General features: G+C 44.3%; 1 protein-coding gene across 1 annotated transcript; it reads left to right on the top strand.

Annotated features, from left to right (window-relative positions):
• Window positions 1-4,024: 4,024 nt before the first annotated feature.
• LOC115319108 lies at window positions 4,025-22,037 on the top strand. The gene is made up of 3 exons (XM_040207528.3): window positions 4,025-4,595; window positions 12,603-12,923; window positions 21,797-22,037. Exons 1-3 carry the CDS (start codon window positions 4,584-4,586, stop codon window positions 21,806-21,808), a joined length of 345 nt encoding a protein of 114 aa, XP_040063462.1. The 5' UTR covers window positions 4,025-4,583; the 3' UTR covers window positions 21,809-22,037.
• Window positions 22,038-22,281: the final 244 nt, after the last annotated feature.

Below are 22,281 nucleotides of genomic sequence, written 5' to 3'. Positions count from 1 at the left end.
AAGCGGTAACGCTTTGTCCGTTCTGTCGCCAATCTCCTCCCACTTGGTAGCACGGGCGTAGCGAGCCATTGATGAGCACTTGGCCGTTGCTTTGTGCGCGAACACCGTGGGAAAAAAAATTTGGATGGTCTCGATCAGATGACGGTTTCCTCGCACCTAAGCAACCTTGGGACGGAGATTGAAATGGAAGCCATACTTGCCTTTAAGAAAGTACTTGCCGCACAAACGGTCGTTTGTGTGAGGCGACCGTTCTTTTCAATCCACAGTTATTATCCGCCTTCTGCGCCTTTCAGAGTCCGCCGGGAACTTGTGGAAACTCACTTTGCTACTTTTTCTGTACCTTTGGTGCAAATAATGACTACACAACTTTGCGGCTTGCTGAAATGCTATGACACCCTTGCAAAACATGTGGCCTTCTGTCCACACCACCCGGCTCCGGCTAAGGTCTGGCGCGATGGCAGCGCTGCTGCAGCTCCATGACGTCAAGCCCACGTGTCGGTCTATATGGTATGTTGTCACAGGCTGCAACAATGACAGCCAATCAATAACTATGTCTAGTTAAACTGTATGTTGCATCATTCTACCTGGCAGGCAGCAGCAGAGAAGTACAGCATGTCCGTGAGAAAACCGAGCTCTGTTTCCGTACCGCAAAAGTAAACTATACATTGAGGAGAGCTCAAACTCTGTCAGAACATAGCCCCAGTCGTTTGAGCAAGCTACCAAAGTTTCAACACTTACCATTACCGGAATAAAAGTTAGAAGTAAAAAACTGTTTTCATCTGTGAGAGGACGCCGTCCGTGAGAAGTAACCGACGATATGCCGCTGTTTCCGGCCGCATCTCAGAGATGGCACCACTTGCCCTGGAGACATCCTGCGCTCCCTCGCTTGTCTAACCGGAACGACTGGCGGTAAAGTTGAAAACACCTGACAAAAGTATTGCATCCCTGTCCCAAACTTTGTCAGTCCTTAATAAAAAAAAAGGAAACAAAACTAAATAAAGAATCTAAAATTGTAGTCACTTTGTTTTTTTTTATGAAAAGGCATCCCAATAAATACCAAAGAATGCCGACAGACATCTATGTGCACCTTCATTGATTGTTGACGTTCAGTTTTATTACCAACTTATGTTCCTTATGCGACAGTTAACGTGCAAACAACGGAGTCAGTTCGTACGGTGGTACGCTGAACTGGGGGGCTTTTAAAGGGTCAAGTGCAAGGTCTTGGAGTTCGGCTTACGACCGCCTTCTAAGTCAGTGATCTAGACGTGGGCCCGGCGCTTCGCAGAAGAAAGTAGCATCAAAAACAAAGCGCACATCTTCCATGTTCCTCCTAAAAAGGAAAGTGGGAGTTTTCCTTCGTTATCGTCGGTGCCTTCGAGGAAGATCCCCATTCGTCTTTGCGAAGAGCCGCACATTTTTTCGGTGTATCCAAGCACGCCGTGCGCAAAGCTACCCACGAGATGTGCCCGTACAAGCTTGGCCTGATTCATGAGTTGTCGCCCGGTAACTACGAGATGCAGCACTACTTTTGCCGGCATGAGCTCCTCAGGATTGCACAAGATCCATCATATGTGCAGTTTTTGCTGTTTAGTGATGAGGCGACATTTCATCTGGATGGGCAGGTCAATACCCAGAACTGCCGCTATCGGAGTTCGACGAATCTGCACTGGACGCTTGAGAGGGCTTTGCAGTCGCCGAAAGTAACAGTGTGTTGCGGAATCTGGAGAGAAGGCGTCGTTGGCCCCTTTTTCTTCAGTGACAACGTCTCTGGAGGCACCTACCTGAAAATGATGCAGGACGAGTTTCTTCCCGAGTTCGAAGCCTTGCACATGCAGCAGGACGTATGCATTTTTAATGCAAGATGGGGCGCCACCCCACTGGGCGACAAGTGTAAGGCACTGGCTGATAGCATCTTCCCAGGGCGCTGGATGGGCCGGGGACCGCTGAACATGCCGTGGTTGCCCCGATTGCCAGACCTCACAATATGTGACTTTTCTGTTTGGAGGTTTGTGGAGTCCTAGGTGTACAAGGGCCACATCTCCATAGTGGACGCCTTAAACCAGCGCAGCGAGACAGCGTCCGCTCTCATCACGGATGAGATGCGAGCTGTGGCATTCGGAGATTACGGGACCAGGCTTGGCCTCTGCACTTGGCGTCCAGGAGGCCACGTCGAAGCCCTGGTTTCGATTCAGGTAGGGCCCTGCCTAGGTCTGATCTGGCAACCGTCTAGGGAACAGACTTACACCTTCCCATCAAGTGTACAGTTTATTTATTTGAATACCCTTGAACGTAAACATCTTTTACAGAAATCTGTCTGGTTAGGAAAATAATAGACTGACTAAAATTTTACTCTTACCAAAGTTTAATAAAAACAAAATTCCTGACGTTTCGGGACCAGCTCGGTCCCTTTGTCACAAGTGACTGTGGTTTGGACGGAGGAGGGAGACGCTTGTGTAGGCCGGTTGCGATTGCTGCGTCCTGGTTTTCCTACGAAGCGACAAAACCCCGACACATAGACACTTGGGAGAGTGTTCGACGACTTGTTGATGTCATCTTTTGTTGTTTGGATCTACGAGGATTCTAGATGCAGACGTTTACGCCAGTGTCGTTCCGTGCTCAGGATCTCGCTTTTGTCGAAGGACACACTGTGACCCTCATTAGTTGCATGTTCAGCGAGGTCACTGGCTTGGATGTCATTCTTCTTCACGCCGTATTTGTGGTGCCGGAAGCGTTCCGAGAAGTTCTTTCTTTTCCCCACGTAGGCAGCAGGGTAGTCCGCACAACGGATGCGACCTGGAATTGTATGCAAACTGAGATTTGAGGAACGATGCGACGGTACTGTGCCGCAAACTGCCCAGACTGTATCCAAAACTAACCAAAAACCCTTGGCTGATGGGGGCACCATTTGTGAGATGCGGTCGCAAACAGCAGCGTTCTGTTTGCTGCTTCACACAAACAGTGTCCTGTCATAGACAACGGTATTTCACTTCTAACTTTTTATTCCGGTAAGGGTAATTGTTGAAACTTGGGCACTTTGCTCGAACGGCTGGGGCTACGTTCTGATGGAGTTTGAGCTCTCCGCGATGGCGTCTTTTTTTGCGGTGCGAAAAACAAGTTTAGGTTTTCTTGCAGACATCCTGTACAATAAGCTATTGCACCATCCTCCTCGTTAAAAGTCCTAGTTTCAGAGTTGTTTTACCTATTATATGGTGTGTTTGTCTCGATGATATAAACTACAGTGCAGTCTGAATATTTGTGCTAGGTGTAGCCCTGACCAGGCCGAGGCTGACATGAACGGCAAGCATCGTAATGTGAGTTCAGTGAAATGACATCATATGTTGACTACTGTGTTGATGTTCATGCGTTGTGGCAGTCGTACAATAACAATTTTGAGAGGAAACCTGCCTTGACGTCATTTGTGTTGATGGGAGGTTGCCTTATTATTTCAGCAGGAGTTATCATTAATTTCTTAAAGGGAGCTCGCAGACCATTTCGGGGAGTAACTTTGTACAGCATCCTTGTCTAAGGGCTATACCATATTTGCCTCTGTGCTCCCTGTTGGAGGATAATACCTTATTTCCGTTGCATGCCAAATCTCGCTTTCCAATTACCTCAATAATATCTAGTAGCTGGCAACTTGATGTCATCTTCTGTCACATCAACCTATGGCATTAGATAGTGTGCCAAACGCACCACTAGATGAAAATGGCTTCATTATTATGTTTGGTTCTTCATAAAATATGGGAATCCCACATCCATATCATATGGGATTCTCATATCCTATGGGAATCCCATATGGGAGTTGCATAGGATATGGGAATCTCAGCACTTACATTCCCAAGATGTATAATGTAACAGGCACGTAGCCAGGATTTTGTTTCGGGGGGGCCCAACCATGACAAAATGCTGTATGAGGGAGAGGGGGCAGAGGAGGTCCCAGCAAAATGGAAGAATTCGAGGGGGGCCCGGGCCCCTGGGCCTCCCCCCTGGCTACGTGCTTGTAATGCAATATTAACAATTTTGAATTCTGTTATTTATTTTATAAAGCTGCAAATCAGACTCAATAACTGATCAATTATTTGAATAAACGTCCACTTCTAATCAGTTGCAACCTTGCAATCAATGCACAGTCCCAACCTGCATTACTGTTTCTGTATGATATCAGGAAATCTGGAGTAAACATGCAGCTTATTTCATAGCAACTTTTTACGTCTGACCCATTATATTCAGTGGCTGAAGTTATATAAGAAAGTGCTCATTTTAAAATGAAGCCATGCCACTGGATGTACACTGGCATGTGACTTGTACATGTGTTCCCAGCAAAATGAAAGGATGCATTTAGAAAGGGCAAACCATTTGCTTTACTCTTTGTTTTGTCCTTTTTCAGGTGCATGGGTGTTCACATCTAAAAGTGTTACATTGAAATTCGCTGCAGGACTGGCTTGCCTGACTCACCTTGTTTGTCTGGCAGCTTGCAACTTATAGGAACCTGGGTAACTACATCACAAGAGTGTGAAAGGGACAAAACCCTGCACTTCTTCGAGGATGGCGCCTTGAAGAAGGGAGAACTGCGCCTAAAGTGAATGCCATGGCAGGTGAGTCACTACAGTGAACCCCTAGCACAGATAATTCCAAACAAGAAATTATTAACAAATGTATTAGAAACAAAGAATGCAAATATGGACAAAGAGGTGGAGGTGAACGCACCATAGCACTGTGTTGTATTCATCTCCTCTCTTGTGTGTTGTTCCGGCTTTCCGCTACCCTCACCACTAACTACTACTGCTACTCTCTTGTGTCCTTTGCACTGTTTATCTTTTTTTAGGTAATGGTCTATCATTTAGTCAACATCAACACTAGTCAACAAAAGTGTGCTCTCATGCATTCTCATGAAATAACTGTGCTTGCAATTTAACAGGGTGTCTAGCAACGGGGAAAACCGGTAATTGTCAGGGAAATTTTAATTACCGGAAAAAGTCGGAGAATTGTCAGGGATATTGTCAAAAAGCGAGCCCAGTCAGGGAAAATGAGCTGGAAACGCCATTGAGTGCCCTGAGCAAAGACTTGGGGACTTAGGGGCAGGAAAAGGGGCAATAAATTATGCTTAGAGCGAAGCGCGGGCTCTGCTCACCCGATCTAGAGTGTGGAACCATATGCAAAGGGAACAGCCAACAAATCCAGTTTTTTTTTATTGGATTGGATTGAGGGTGCGGCACTAGGCTAGATCCAGTTAGAGCCTCCTTGTACTAGATATAGTAACAAATGGAAAAGCCGCAGACCCCATCCAATCCAAGCCGAAAGTATCCGAAAGTCTCCGAAAGTGTGCATCTGGCGGCCATGATGCCATTCGGTTATTGACTAGTGTGGTTGAGCGTCATGTTTTCATCATGTTTCCGGAAGTGGCCTCTTCACTGACGATGTCGGCGGCAGGAAAGTGCTCATTTAATCCTGACTGGACTAACCCGAATATTTCGGAATATGCATGTTGGATTAGGCCCGTGCAAAATGATCCTCACAGTGCTCAATGCCTTGTGTTGTAAATGTCTTATATATTTAACCACCTCTACAGTGGTCAGGGAATTTGAGCTTTAATTGTCAGGCAAAACCTGGAAAAGTCAGGGAATTTCAAAATAATAATTTTCTAGATACCCTGTTTAATCACAAACAATCTGTTAATGCTTGTTCCTAGAAATGTAACTCGTACAGTAATATATTCAAGGTACACCAACAAGGTAATTATGCTCGCCGAGGTTTCTATTTGAGCATGATATGCAAGAGTCCAACTACGCAGAACAGAACTTGCGGAATGAAATTCGTTTTCCTTCTCTCCAAAAACATTTGGTCGAGAATTGGCCGGTTTCTGTCATGCTTACATTTTTTTCTATAGCAGGGATGAGACTGCTGCGCCAATTGCACCATAGTGCACCTAATGATGTTTCGTGTACCACACTGATACAAAAGTATAAATAAGAACTAAATTGCGGTAAGGTGCGCCAAAACTGAAATTATAAACGAGCCTCGTCGAAATCAGCCGTCTCGCAGTTTTTGTTGGCAACACTGACATCGGACATCCCGGCCCAAAGGGAACGTTAATGAATCCGAAGCTCTGTATCCGAAGGTCGCTGCCATGGTTATACTTTGTTTCAGCTTAAAACAGTTGTTATAGCATTCTCATTGCGATGCTTCTGCTACCAGACCTCTTTGAAGCCATTCGCTGTCGCCCTGCTTCATTAAGTCCATACGCAGATGATGCTACAAGGGAGAACTCCGGAATTCAGCGTCCCTGCCAAGAGTGCACGCTCGCGCAGTGCAAGCACTGTTCAAGGCCACATGCTGGCGCTTGTAGCATCGGCTGTGTCTGCTGCCGTTACTGTGTGCTTTTCTGGAGTGCGAGAGTCACTTCATCGGAATAGCGGAGCAAACAGCATCGCCATATTGCGCTACACTCAAATCTATTTAAGTTGGCGCACCTCCCTCTTGGCTGTACTTGCGTGACTATAGATGTTTCCACCGTTTTACAAAAGTCACAGTCCACACGTGCAAAATCGCAGTCCAGCCAGCACTTGATTGCAATTGCAGCCAGCCAGAAACTGCGTGTGAATAACACACAAACACAGCAATGAACGCACTCTAATACATTTTTATGGAAAGGTGTATTGCAAGCCCACAGCCCATGTTGGCCTGCCCCCGAGGCCCCGCGCAGAAAACTTGGGAACGTAACAAAGGCAAGTGAGCAATGACGGAACAAGGTACGAGCTGAAGGCAGTGATGTGATTGCTGCGCCAATTGCACCAAGGGGCTAACCCTGCTACATCCTGCTACATTTTGCCAAAATATGAGTAATCTGTGCCAAGCCTTCGCCAAAGGGCCAATTTTGGACGCCTTTCAAAACCGAATTTAAACTAAGTACCGTAACTGAGCATGCATGAGCTAGGTGGCACAAACGGCCGCCCGACACAAGAGCCGTGTATTGGGAGAGTTTGGCCAATAGGCCGAGCAAAGGCCGCCGCCAGCGCTGAATATTCCCCCCACGCTTAGAGCGTAAACTAAATTTGTGACACATCGTCGACCAATCAGGAGACCGCAACGTCACAATATCGCAAACGACATTTAAAGCGTGAAATAGAAGCGTTCAATCTCGACCTCTCTATTCCATCTCACAAATGTCGGCAGTGAAGACAAAGGCACAGGCGCGTAAGCATGGCTCAGCAAAACGCTTTTGTTTGTACAAGAACTCCTGCATAGGAGGCACTTTCCAAAGCCACGCGCTCGTGCCCATGCCTTTGTCTGCTCTGCTGATGTTTGTTTGCTCTGGGCCGGCTTGGTAGAACAGCGTCCTGAGACTGGCTGAAAGAAAACAGTTCAAAGGGTGGGGCGCGCGAGCGTCTTGAGACGCGGAGTCCCGCTCTGCTCGTGCGCTGGCTTTGGCAGTGCTTTCTTTCCCCGTCTCAGCTGAGACGCTGTTTCTAGCAAGTCGGTCCTGGTTTGGAGTGCACGTTCGTTTATTCTACACTTGAATATTGGCGTGACTGAAACCTCACATGCACAAAGTTTTCAGTAACCGAGAGCTAAACCTTTTCACTCTAGCGATGCTAAAACGGCTCAAATTAGTCGCATCACATATTTAGAGCACACGACCACCGCTAGGGGCTGTTTCGCGGCCTGTGGTTGGCCCTGAGATGCTCGCCTATTCAAACCAATGTATGGCCAAACTCTCAATAAACGGCTCTGCCCGACACAAAATACCCTACATCAATCGTCCATGGTTTTTTCCATGCTTTTTTCCGCCATGCCGTCTCTTCTGTCACGCTCTCGTCGTCTCGTAAGCGTAAATCTCGTCTCGAGTTTTTTTTTTTTTTTTTTTTTTTAAATGATAGATGCCGGCGTGTGTGTGTGCTGCGACCCTAGCGTACTGGGTACCAGCCATGACGTGACGCTGTGAAACGAAACTATGTTTCGGAGCGGCGGGAGTCACTTTTTGAGCTGAAGCTCTTGCTGCTGAAATCAGCGGCCACACGACATTGCAGATATGGAGCTTCCTAAACTGAAACACGAGGACCGCCGCATGTTCATCAACATTCATATTCTTGTTTAAAACATACGCTGCCACAAAAATCCCTCTCTAACTCAAAGACTGCTGTGTCGAATTATTGATTACCTAGGTTTCTCTTGGTGGGCTTTCTTTCGAGAGGGACCCCGGTACGTGAAAAATGTGTCGCGAAGAAAAGTTGAAGTGAGCTGAAGCAAAGAAGGGAATGTCTGCACGCTGAACCCGCAGAGCGCGCTTGTTTGTCTCGAGTTCAGTCGTTGCACAAAGGGACCCTGGCTCGCGACGTCTTGCATCGATGCGCTCAGGTTCTTTTTTTCTGTGTTTAGCTCGTACCTCGCCTGCCGGCCTGGGAAGCGCGCGGCGCTGGACTCTTTTTTTTTGTCGCATGCTGGGCAGTTAAATTTTGCATAGACTTTTGGCTACCAGTTGGCAACGGAACAGAGAGGCATGGTTTCGGCTTCGATCGAACAGCCGTTTCGCTCGCGCGACGACGCACGTGACCTGCAAGCCTGCCGGAGTTGCCCTCACGTGCTTGCTAACCAACGATGCGAACATAATTGCACGACAGAGGCACCAGCCGGGACGCTTGCAATTCAATGTTTTACATTTGATTACTTTTGACGAAAATCTGGCACGTCGGCAATCAGTAAAACGGTGGCAAGCGGTTTTTCGGAATTGCTTGGCGTCGCCTACAGCACTGTACACTTCTGGGATGTCGCAATGTCTCTTTGGAGACATTGAAAGTGGACATTCATTACTACCCTAAGCTAAAGCAAAGCTTGCTCCAGCCTTGCAGAATGTTCCGAAAAGCAAAAAGAAATGTGTCATGTCATTGGCATTTCAGTTACACCATGAAAGACTCCCAGGTGGCCGAACTTGACCATAATTGGTTTATTTCGGCGAGCAAGGTTCCCTTTGCGTGTCCAGCATTTCAAACAAATATTTTTATTTTTGTTAGAATATCTGCTTTAAAAGCCACTTATGCTGCTCCAAAACACTGTTTTGGCTACTCCAAAGGCCACTTTTTCTACTCCAAAGCACTGTTTTGGCTGCTCCGAAAGGTAACCCAAAGCGGCTTAGGCCAATCACATCACTGTGAAGGCTATTTCTTATTGTTTCTTTACATTCACCTCTTTGTAAGTCGGTTCCATCATGTGTGACACTGTTGTGCAGTTTTGCTTTATATGATTTGTCTAATTTTCATGTAATTTTGTGAAAAATGTTTTTAAAATAATATGGTAATTGAAAGTACTGTTTAGTTCACATTGAGTTATCGACATGCCATATTTCCTTGAGATTTGAAAACCAGGTGACATTTAGCCTCTATTTCAACATTCTTGGAACTCGTATGCTGCTCCCAATTTGCTCCAGGACCTCGTTTTTGCTGCCCCCAGCCTGCTCCAAACTGTAGTTTTTCTGCTCCCAAGATTGCTCCAAAGCTGCTTTGCCCAGTTCCATCCCTGCTATAGTAATGTTAGGTTCAAACTATGTGTACCAAATATATTCAAATCCATACATCATCTAAAGCACACATTAAATATAAAAAAAAGGAGAAAACTCTCCGATTTTCCATTGTGGTGAACAAGGAAAAGCAGCGGAGCTGTAGTATGTGCCGCCATCTGTGAGCAACGGCGGCAACCAGACAATCGGCAAGCAGGTTGTCTGGTTGCCCGTCATCGCACATAGATGGCAGTAGCTGTCCAGAGGGTTGTGTCGAGATTTGTTTGTCCATGGACTTGAAACTGGGGATACTAGCGCTCAACAGCTCTGCTGTAATATGAGCTGGATTTTTGTGGCCTCCAGAAAGCTGCAAAAACGTTGAACGAAAAAAAAAAAATGCTTCACAGATTACAGGAGGGAAATGTACACACCATTTTCAATATAGCAACGTACCGTGGGCTGGACGATGCGATGGCAGCGCAGAACGGACCAACATTGCGACGGATGTGAGGCCGCTACTTTGGAACTGTTGTTCGTGGAACCGGTCAATTGAACGTCAAGCGGAAGGGTTATAAGTGCAAAACAATCGCAGGACAAATGGTGATTTCGGGCCATGAGCTTCCAGTGATGTGATCGCTGTGCCATTTGCGCCAAACTGTGCCAAAGCTCTTACCCTGCTACACCCTGCTATATTTGACCCAAATGTGAGGAATTTGCACCAACATTGCACCATAACTTAAGTTCACTTAAATAATACTAAAAATCAGGGTGTCGAACCGGAACCGAACCGAACCGAACCGGTATTTTTCCGGAACTGAACCCGAAGCCGAACCGTTATATTGTTATCGCGATGAACCCGAACCGGAACTGAACCGAAAAAAAAAATAACGTTTACCGGCTCATGTCAAAACGGTTCGGCCACGCGCTGTTGACAATGAATGTGCTATCAATGCCATTTGTTTTTTAAGTGCCGTCAACTGACACACACCTCGCTTACATATTTTTCTTCTCCACTCAGTCTTAGGAATATAAACGCTGCATACATGAATCTTGACAAACGCTGCATCCATGAATCTTGACATAGGAACCAGTATTGCGCTGGTCGCGGCTTGCACGGAAGAAAGAAAATTGGAATGCTGTGCAAAAGAAAAAGAAAAAAATCGCGTCACGGGATTTTATTTTCCTACAATTTCGTAAATCGTAAATGCTGCTGTGTGCTCATTTCATAACACGTTTCTAGAACGCGCGAGTTCTTGAAGCTTGCTTCCATCGGAATGAGAAAAGAAAAGGCTGTGGAGTTTGATAATAATGCATCCGGTTTCGTATAGGCACTTAGAAGCTAACATATTTGTGAGACAGCGAACTCTTCTATTTTAATATTTATCCTATTACGTCCTTCTGGCGTTGCGTTCGGTGAGGTGTTTTTCATATTCCGTATCTTGTTTAATAAAAACTTTTTTAAGGGTCTAATTTGAGTTGCCGAAGGCTAGTTCAAATAAAGAAAGTTGTATTTTCTCCCCACTGTTCCTTCAATTGCTTACACGCCGAGGTGGCGGGATAGTTAGCGAGTTCTACTTGTAAGTGGGTTTGTAAGGAGGTCGCGGATTTTACAGCTACTGCGTCGGACCCAATTAGATGAAGTCCGAATGCGTAAATGTCGGTGAGGTAACCTTTGAGTGCACATAAAGAAACCATTCCTGATAGAAATCCCTGAGCCTTACACTACGATGTATCCCGTTTCGTATGTGCTGATTTCTGATGTTTTATTTGTAATTTATTTTGATGTTGCAATTTGTCGTTTATAATTTCCGAACCGGTTCGGGAATCGGTTCAGCGCCCCGAACCGGTTCGCGAACCGGTTCACGGATCGAAATAATCGAACCGGAACTGAACCGGAACAAAATAAATTTACCTGAACCTGAACCGTAACCGAACCCGTATTTTTTTCGGTTCGACACACTGCTAAAAATATAACAGCTGTAGGCCTTGCTACTGGGCCAGATCGTTTAGGGTAGGCTCATGCGGGCTTTCAGGACTTTCGATAATCGTTGAAGTAACATTCTATTCGATTTGATTTCGCACCAACCACTGACAGCACTCGGAAGTTTCGCAATAAGTCTTGTGGATTTTAACATTTGTTCAGTGGGATTTCATACCTAAAATAATCATTTACGGCAGTTTGCGCTGTCCTTCATCGGTCGTCGTCTTGTTACCGTGTCTCGTGCTTCCACACACAACTAAACAGCTAGTGTTTGTTCTCCTCCTACTATTTGCCACTCTCCTCCTTACGTTTGTAGTGCACGGTTATGCTCCACAAGCTCTTTTTGCTTCTCCAAAATGAACTTTTCGCTGCTCCAATAGCTGCTCCAAATTGACTACAACCAATCACATCACTGAGCCTCCGTGCTTGTTTTTTGGTTTCAAGCAGTTGAGTTTTTTAACTCTATTGAAAATATATGTGGCTCTGTGGCAAAATATTTAATGAGCAGTCTCCTGACACCATATTGAATTGTCTGGCAAAAAATTAAAAATAAACATTTTTGGCGGGTGTTAGTGTTCCTTTAACGAACAAAAAAAACGAGGGTGCAAGCTGGCTCAGGTTAAACAAGGTGAATTTACCCTATACTAGGAATTTTTGAAGGAAGATGCAAACAAAACACACAAGTCTCAAACACAGTTGAGTTGTAATGGACTGAAAAATGAATAGGCAACCCAAAAGAGGGAGACATGAAGACAGTCTTTCCAAAAAGTTGTTGTTCCGCTTACAACCACTCTCCAAAGGGAATTAATTCCCAGACCTTGCAGCCTTCTACTATACACAACTCCCAAGATCCTCAAAGACTGCAAACAAAAAGAAGCAACCTACAAACCTCTGAGTAAATGTGATTAAAGAAACAATAGCTTGAGCTTTGAACCTAGGAAATACAAAAACATCACACACAACGTGAAGTTTCCAAAAACAGATGGACATTGAACTTGTTTCTAATGAAAAAAATATATGTCAAAAAACCTGTTCCACTCGGAGTCGAAACACAGGAAGGGCCTAGTCAAGAGAGGGCATGAAAGCAGTCACGCGATGCACATTGTCAACGTTTTTCTTCTAACTCTGCAGTTTTTTAGCGGGACGGCCTTCGATCTCCGGCCTGGCTTCATGGGAGCCAACCTGCCTGGAACAAAGGATCCTATCAACCTGGATGTCATCTCTCCTTCCATCGACGTTTCCGGTACCAAAAACGAAGACAAGCACCAGGCAACCGAGGCAATCACCTTTTCCGTCGTCAACCAGCTTCACCTCGGTCATTCCGGAACAGCCACATCGACGCCCACATCATCGCATTGGTCCAGAAGGCTGGCCTTTTCACCGTGGATCGTCAAAGGGCATGGAATCACGCACACGATGCACATTGTCAAATGTTTTCATCGAACCCTGCAGGTTAGTAATCCGGACGGTTTTCATTCTTCTAAGTCTAATGCAGTGATAGAAGTGCTGTGCCATTTGCGCGAAATTGCGCCATGACCGAAAATCAGCTACATCTTTTGCAAAAATGGCACTTTTGCTAAGAATTGCGCCAAACTTGCGCTAATAGCGGCTTACGGCGAAGGAATAAATGGTTTATTATTGGTCGACCCTAATATTCATAAAAGTAGAAGGAAAGAAAAATTTTAGAAATATGATTTTTATAGCGTCTCTGCTTACCGTATGGTTTGTTTCGTCTTCGGTCGGAGCACCAGTTGAAGACTCGAACACCTACATACACAAACACTCATGCTACAAGCACAAGTCACGGGACATTCGCTGCCCTTGGTTGGTTTAGCCGATTAAGAACACATTCAAGGAGATGACAACTGCCATGATGTCTGACTTTGATGCTGCGAATCAACCGGTCAGAGCCGTTGATGAACTGGCTGCTTGTTCACTGACATTGTCTAAATTTCCAGTCGATGTCGGGAACTAAGGGTCCTGAGAAAACTTTGCAAAATAGTAGGATTTCCAATTGCTGCTACTGTCATAAAGCAGAACCAAGGTCTTGTACTCCCGATCAGATCGCTTGATTATCATGTCTGCCTCATGCCTGTGCTGTTTGACTAAAGAGTACCGTGCCACTTGGGCCGTTCGGGTCAACCTTCGCCGCCTCTTATCAGCGTGTGCGCGTCGAGCTTCACCTCTTTGTACCGGGGTGCTAGGAGCGGCGACTGTCCTGGGGGAGCGCCTTCCTTAGTGCGATAGGCTCGCGAATTATGCTCAGGATTAGTACAGGTTCAACTTCTTTTTTCTAATTGTAAAATAATCTAATCTAAAAAAAACAAACAAAAAAACAAAAAGAGATGGAAAAAAACACGCGTCTGTATATATTTGTATAAATATGGTAGTCACGGTAGTTTCCTTGCAGCAGTCGTCCATTAAAAGAGCAGCAAACTTTGATGTAACTCTGGTTCCTATGCCGCTAAAAAGCAGTGTCACCATTAAAGGGCAACGCCGCTCAATTCCGAAAAATTTAGGCTTCCTGTGATTCACATTCACAAAGCACTACCAAACAACTCTACGTCTTTGGAATCGCGAAATGTGGAATATTATTTGTGTAATCCTAATTTAAACATCAGCAGATACCGAAACCGAAACTTCGGTTGCGTCAGGCAACATCGATCTCGGGTCGTCAGAGTCATGGCCACACCCCGTCGAACCACGTGGTCTTGTGATGTTCGGGAGGGAGCGAGAAACAGGACACGCAACGCAAGAAGGTGTTCTTTTTTTTTTTTTTATTGGACGCGGGCAGGTTGCTTTGCGTGGCGTGGACGGTGATGGCCCTGGGGAGAGGGGGAAGGGGAGAAGACGAAAGAGAAGGGGAGCGGAGAAACAGACCGATAAGCGCGCAGGGCAGCGCAAACTAGCGCATCCGTGTTACGGTGATCACGTAGACGCCCGGTCAGCCAACACCGGGAGGAGAAACTCATGACGTCACCGTTCAATTTCGCTCTGAGAAGTAAAAACAAGCAAAACGTGAGAATGACATACACATGCCTCTGACGTAGTGGTTCAACGTTGGCCTCGCGCCGCACGCTAGAGTTGGCAGATTTCGGCAACTTGGCTCGCTTGAAGGTTTGCTGGCCAGTTTATTAAATATATAAACGGAATTAGATCATAATATTTGACGTGGGGTCTTCCTATATGATACTGAGGAGGGCTACATAGTTTTTTAAATATTAAAAATGAAGCGGAGTTGCCCTTTAAAGCACAAGTGTAGGCTTTTATAATATTTCGGGTGGTGGCTTTTGCAGTTTATAATATTGGAGACTGGAGTTTGGTAAGTTCATTAAACTGACGGGAAACATTTTTATTGGTGGACGTGTTACTGGATAATCTGGTTCTTGCTGACATTTTACAGAAATTATATTTACAGGCTAAACCAACTACGGAGTGTAAAATGGAGATACGAAAGAGGAGTTATCGCGACAAAGTGTCGCACAATGATTAACTTTTTAACCATATTTTAATACCCATCGTAAATGAAACCTAGTCTGACTAGAGCCTTTTTTAAGAAGTCGGTGTTCCTTTTATGCTCTATCTATTCTTATCACAAATGGTAATAAGTAATGTGCTCGAGTATCAAAGAGGAAACTCTGATCATTACCATAAAGAAACTCATTTAGAGATGCAGTCACTTTTTCATTGTCAAGTGCCATGTGCTAACAGATGTTGGCATCTGCTCCAAAAGCATCAATGGCTGCTCCAAACCAATATTTTGACTGCTAAATAACCTGCTGCAAAAGGTGAAATGGCACTTTTATCACTGCTAAAGACGTCTGTATAATAGTGCTTCTATGCCGAGAAGCTTTGGTGAAATCATTTAGTGTGTTGTTGCTGCTGCTGCTTGGATGCGATGTTGAGACTAACCCCGGAGCAACTAATATTGAACTATCTGAGCAGCTTGCTGAAATGATGCGGGTGTTGCAGGATACAAATGCGCAAACTCAGAGTGTTGTGGAAGGGCAAAGTAGTATAGTGAGCTCGATTAGCAAACTAAGAACAAACCAACAACAGCTACAAGTCACGGTAACAAATATCGGTCGAAGGGTTGCTGCGATTGAATTGAAGTCGTCTTCAATCAATGAATTACACCGCGAGTTGGCTCGTGCCAGCCAATCTGTTCAGCGCATTCAAAACGAAAATCGTGCTTTGCGCAGTAGACTAGATGAGATTAGACTTATCATGTTAACAGTAATGCCCTCGCCTCTGTGTCTGTTTAGAAATAGTATCTTGGTGTTCATGTAACTTGTAACCTTTCTTGGAAGATTCATATTGAATACATAATTAATAGTGCTAACCATATTTTAGCATACTTAAAGGGAAGGTGGGGCAGTTTTGTATTTGAGCAAAAAACACTTGATTTGCATTCATTTGGCCTTTAGAATGACAGATATCACAATTATGCCTCAGTGCGACGCACCAGAGAGCCAGAAGAGCAATTTCAAAATAGGGCTGAAGCCCCACCTCCCTAGCCTTGTGCAGTCAAAAGATCCGTCGATGATGTCACGTACAGCGACTGTCTTTCGTGTTTTCTAGTTTTTAAAGGGAAGCTACGGAGCTTCTTGGAAAAAATGAGTTAGAAGTGAATCCTAGTGTATTTTTACCCCGTGAACCCGAATACCCAAACCATTTGCTGCGTAAGTATTGTTAAACGCGAGAAAAACGCGAAAGACAGTCGCTGTCCGTGACGTCATCGACGGCTCTTTTGGCTGCCCAAGGCTAGGGGGGCGGGGCTTCAGCCCTATTTTGAAATTGCTCTTGTGGCTCTCCGGCGCGTCGCATTGAAATATAATTTTGCTATCTGTTATTCTAAAGGCCAAATGAACGCAATTTAAGCGTTTTTTCTCAAATGTAGAAGTGCCCCATCTTCCCTTTAGCAATACTTGCGCAGCAAAGGACTTGGGTATTCGGGTTTACGGGATAAGAACACAGTATAATTCGCTTCTAGCTCATTTTTTCAAGAACCTCCGTAGCTTCCATTTAAAAAGAAATCTCTTTCTCACTACGTCTTCGTTAAAACTAAACATGTACAAAACCCTAATCCATCCAAAATTAGAATATGCTGCCACTGTGTGGGACCCCACTCACTCGTCACTAATTGCTCATGTTGAATCCAATCAAAACCGCTCAGCTCGTTTTATATTGACAGACTATAATAGCGCTGCCAGCGCTACTACCAGGAAAAATACTTTAGGTCTGCCGTTACTAGTACACCTTCTTTATTTCAATATTCTTTTATGCTACAAACATCTATAGACTAGAACCACCTTCCTGCCTCCATTGCTAACATCACTGATATTGTTTTGTTTAAAAATGCTGTTATTAATATGTGCACTTTATAGTAATAATTTACAGCTTTCTCCCCTCTTCGATGTACTTACTTTGAGGGTATTTGAAATAAATAAACACTTTTCTATCTATGCTTTATTAATATTATTGATTCTTTTAGTATATGCTTGTAGCCATTCCCTTCAGTCAAAACTATTTCAGTAGGATCCCATAAGGGCACACAACTATTACATTTATTCATGTTTTTTTGTTTTTGCAGAATTATAATTGTGAGGCATGGATCTGCTCTGAAATAGTTTTGACCCAAGAGAATGTCCACAAGTTGATGCTGAAAGAATCAGTAACAAAATTGAAGCTTGTAATTGCGGTGAATAAGTTTTCCCTATGTTTCGACTGTGAGTGGAAGAACTTCCTTAGTCTATATTTTTTCCTTAGAACCAGGTTTGATGTCCCTCTCTTTTAGGAAGTTAATGTTGTATATGGTGCTTTTCCATTCTCTAGGATATAAGCTCGAGGGTATTCTCCGTTTCTTTGGTCACATTTACATAGAGGTTAGTAGGTTGCTTCTTTGTATCTCTGTCCTTGAGTATTTTGGGGGTCGTGCTGAGTCGTGGACAGTGCAAGCTGAAATGTTAGTGCAACAGCCGAAATCCATTGCTTGCTGTTCCTCTACAAGAGACACTGAACTACTAATGAGAGGCAGTATGAGGACAAGAGTGCCATGGCCACTGCTATGCGACTCTGCCTGTTTCTCATTGTTTAGGAGCACCTCGATTTGAGTCACCTTTACGTTTTGCTATCGCCTAGCCGTGCTTGTTGGCGCCTCCTTTATCTGTGCCGGTGGTCTTTGTCCCAGCCAAATAACTTTGTCCAATGACTCAGCAGGCAAACATGATGCTAACTATCAACAACCCCAGAAGCAGCACATCTGCAGCAAGGTGTGCGGTTCTCAACCATGATCAGGCCGAGTCACGTATCATGCCACTGCAATCTCTTTTGCGCGTTATCTTTCATCACTAGTTCAAGTTTTCTTGTCGGGGCAGTGCCACTGGTGTCAGTAATTTCAGCCTCTGTCAACCATGACTGTACAGTAGGGCTGAGCATCGATTATATAATGAAACCTCAATATTTGCCACCCTTTAACCGATTATTAATGGCCTAATGATTCTCATTCCTTTTTGTGCATACTGAAAATTGCATATATTCTTGTTTGCCTTTGCTGAATGTTTATAAACGGTATACAAAATTGATTATGAATCAACTTCGGTACATAGTTGAGAACCGTTCAAGGGCACACCCGAAGATTATTACTTCAGTTGCACGAGGCAAAGAGGTTTGTTGATATTCATCGGCAAGAGCGGCTTCCTTTGATTGACAGACACTCAAAATATGTTAAAATGGCCAGTGTTCATGTAACCCTCTGCACCTTGTCTGGAGTTACAAATCTTGGCCGTACAGTTTATTTTAGCTTCAATTTTCACCGAAAGTTTGCCTTTCATGTAGGTGTACTGGGCGATTTCTGCATGGTAAAAGCATTTAATTTTTCTTTTTCGTCAAAGTATTATCAATTAACCGGATAAACAAAATAATCCAGATTAAAGCAATAATTGAATAATTGGTCGGTTATTCTATCGATTGCCCAGCTGTACTGTTCACTAGAAGGCACTAAGGTCCAGTAAAATATTTTCTGTTAGAAACGGTTGTAAGTGGAAGTGTACCCGTGGAAAGGGTTTCTTCAAGTCTCCCTCTGTATGTTCTGTTGTGTGTCGCTTAGTTAAGAATCCTTTCTGTCCATTGGAATTTAGCTGTGCCCCCAGTCTTCGGTACACTCCTCATAAGAAATTTTTTTTATAGTGAAACTTCAAGGCAATGTCAAAATTATTGCAAGTTGAGGCAAACCAAAATCACAGAATGTAGTGACAGTTTGCTCTTTTGTGTAGAGAGAAGTGATGTTTATCAATATTTTATTTGAAAGTGCTCCTATGACAAAACGACTCGCCAACCTCTGCTCAAGACCATGTGGCTTGTGGCTTTAAAACCTGTCATATTCAAGCGTTATTTAAATTTTTATCTTCATCATGTACATTTTCTTGAACCACGACATTATTTAGTGCACCACAGTTTTACAAAGAAACTTCATTGCCAGAGACTCATACTCTTATTAATTGTGCAATGACAGTGCAGCCACCAACTGCCATTTCTGCTGAAATAGCAGTCTGTGGTGTAACAAATCTAACAATGAACAGTGTGGAATAATGAAAAACAGTCCACAGCTGTTTCCCCAAGGTCCAGTGACTTGCTTCTGCAGGCATTTATGGTTTTCCAAAGCAGTGTAAATAGGGAGTATTAGCAGGTCGTTTCCACACGAACGGTTCGCCCTCGAATGCATCCGCGACGCCACTGCGCATGCGCATGCGAGTCGTTTGGGGAGTTGGGAGGCTCTTCTCGTTCGTTTCTCCCATTCCGGCTGCTGGAGTCGTCACCGCAACTTAGCCAGCACCGTTCACGACTCGGGTAAGAAAAAGATGGCGGTCAGTTCGGCGACCGCCTTCGCCGACCCAGCCGAGCGTTAGGTTTAGGACAGCGGGAGGCGAATTGCCGTCCTGTTAGTCTGCTTCATTTGAGAGGTTGAACGAAATCATTTCGAGGACTGCTCACAATGGTAAGCGATCGTGAATGCTGTAAACTGCGCATGCTAGTAAATTTTTGCGATCTGCGGGCAGACGAGCTGCTGTGGCGACTGCGAGCAGACGAAATGATTTGGTTCAACGGCACACAACCTGAACGATCGTTCAAGTTCAAGATGACGGAGACACACCATATACCTTTGCGGTCGTTCAGACACTTTTTACTCTATCTAGCTTCGCAGTTCTTGAAATTCCGACCTGAAAATGTTACGTCGGCCGTCTTGTTTACATCGGGCGTACGACGGAAACACGAACCGCCACCACGGTGTCCGCCTCCATCGCCACTGATTTACACGTTGCAGAATGCTTCACATGTTTACTAGAAGATGGCGCCACCGTTAAGCACGATCATCATTATTGTTTACTCGGTCACGCCACTTTCACGGTTCGCTAAAGTATGTCAAATTTGACATACGGTTTCACGGAACGGACGAGCTATACCATTTGTGATTTTGGAACCGTATGCTTGAAAAACGACTCGCTAAAACTTTCTAATGTGATCGAACCGAAACAGAAGATAGAGATGTGCTGCGTTAATGGTCCCTACACCTTCCCAGTGGTGATGCTCCTCCTCACCTTTTCCTAGGCAACGAGCGAGAGGACTCTTCACTAACGTAATCCGTCTTGGGCTTCTGGTATAACGAAGGCCACTGGGAGGGGCTTGAGGGCAGTCTGCCTCGAGGGGAAGTTGACTTCTTGATTGCTGCTACTTGGGGACTCCAAGATAGATGGACGAGGCTTTTCAGCAGACCTAGGCTATCCTGGAGTTTGGGGTGGGCATGTCCCTCTGTGTTATGGACGTTTGCGAGTTGTGTTGCTTTCCTACATGGCGACAGCCGCCTCCTGTGCATAAGTGAACTGGTGCTCATCTTTTGTGTAAGGTTGCTATTCGTGCCACTGAAAGAAGCTTTACACTTCTGGTGTGGCATGTCATTTATTTGGCAGCTAGAAAAGCTGTTGCTTGAAGTCAATGTTCAGGTTCTTGGTTTTTGGAGGACCGGAAATATTTTCTAATACACTCGACTCTCAGTAACTCAAACTCCTGAAAGCCACAGACTTCAATTTGAAATGTGAGAAGTTTTGAATTATCGGAAATTTATGGAAAAGTGATATGAGGCAAAGTATGAAATCGCTATAGGAATAACTACATATACCAAGCAGTTTTTTATACTATCCTCTGCACAGGCCTATTTAAAAAAGGGCACACGTAAAACATTGGTGAGGCTTAAAGCAAATATTAATATTGGCCGAATATTTTCTAATTAAATATAGAATAGTTTCTCAAAGCCTTTTACTACTGTTGTGCCGTGCTCAAACAACAATTCAGCTTAACTTGTGAAGGTTGTTCCCAACCTTCCCCTTGTCCACTTCTAAGCTCAGTTAGTTTTAATATAACTACATCTATGAACTGTGGCCTCTGTAAGTCCAATGCCCACATTGGGGTGGCATGTAAATGACAGATTTCACATAAAATTAAACCTGAAGAAACGCCCAGCTATCCTAATCGAAGGAATTTATAAATCTGCTTGCTATATGCAAATATTCTTTCTTTCATCTGGAATTTAATCCCCCTTAGAATAATCAAAGAAGCACAAATAAATAAAGCAGATTGTCAGGACAGTGCTCCTTGCATAATCGGGATGGGTTAGTCCCATCGAGTATGCTTCTCACCTAGCACCCGTATACTGCGGCAAAGCAATGACCACGAGCTTTGCGTGTATTGCTTTTCCGGAGTACACAGGTGCTCGATGAGAAGCGCACTCAACGGGACTAACCCTCCGCAATGGACAAATAGTGTGAACGGAGCGAAAACATTGTTTGAAATAAACAGCTTATTGATGCATTTAGATTTAGCAAAAAAACTAAATTTTTAAATTTGTTTGAAATAACTGGCAGTACGAAATATCAGACTTTGATTTATTGCGAGTCCACTGTACTTTTTTTAGTTCAGACAAAACAGTATATAGTGGCAGCAGTCAATGCAAATAGTATTGGTTGTATACTTCATATACTTTTTTTCAGGTGCCGTAGTTTTACAGTTTTAGAGGATTTTAAACGATCACATGAAAGTGGTAATACAGCACATCATTATGCTGTAACTCGCCTCTGGCAAGCACAGTCCAGTGTTACAAGCAGATTATACTTTTTCATGCAGCCATATGAGTGGCAATTCTTCGGTTTTCTGCTTGTCTAGTTTGGTAGAAACATTGTTCCGAAATGGTGACATGAAACGAAGCTATTAGTCTAAATTAAATTTTGTTTGTCTTGATCCTATAAGTGAATTGCTCTCATATCATTTTGCAGGCATTGCGCTGAGGCTTGGGCCATGTGGAACTGGAGGCAGCCAAGTCACCAAAGAAGATAGGACTTTGGCTCATTCAGAAACCATGTGAACTACGGCACAAGAGGCCCAGGGCACCGGGACAGCTGGCTGAATAAACAGCTAAGCCTTTCAAACATTGAAGTGTGTGCTATCCCAAGGAGAGTAGTTTGAAGGGGATTAGAGTTTTAGACCTCAAGGCAAATAAATGTATTTTTTCCTGCCAAAGGTTGGATACAGCCCTGATTCAAAAATATGAAAGAGTTATACAAGGAAGGCGGACAGGACAAACACCTTTCGAATTTCAACACATTGGTGTCTTCTTTTGCTGGTATAAATTGACTAACCTGGGGACATGCACTTTTAATCTGACAGTGAATCGAACTGATGACCCTTTCTTACAGTGTCCATTGAATTCATGATCAGTTAACCAACAGCCTGGCCACCAACACCTTTGAAATTTTTGGGC

This window comes from Ixodes scapularis, unplaced genomic scaffold (assembly GCF_016920785.2).
Source record: "Ixodes scapularis isolate PalLabHiFi unplaced genomic scaffold, ASM1692078v2 PGA_scaffold8__174_contigs__length_109621045, whole genome shotgun sequence".
NCBI lineage: Eukaryota > Metazoa > Arthropoda > Arachnida > Ixodida > Ixodidae > Ixodes > Ixodes scapularis.
The sequence above is the reverse complement of the archived record's forward strand: the minus strand, read 5'-3'. Positions and strand labels throughout refer to the sequence as shown.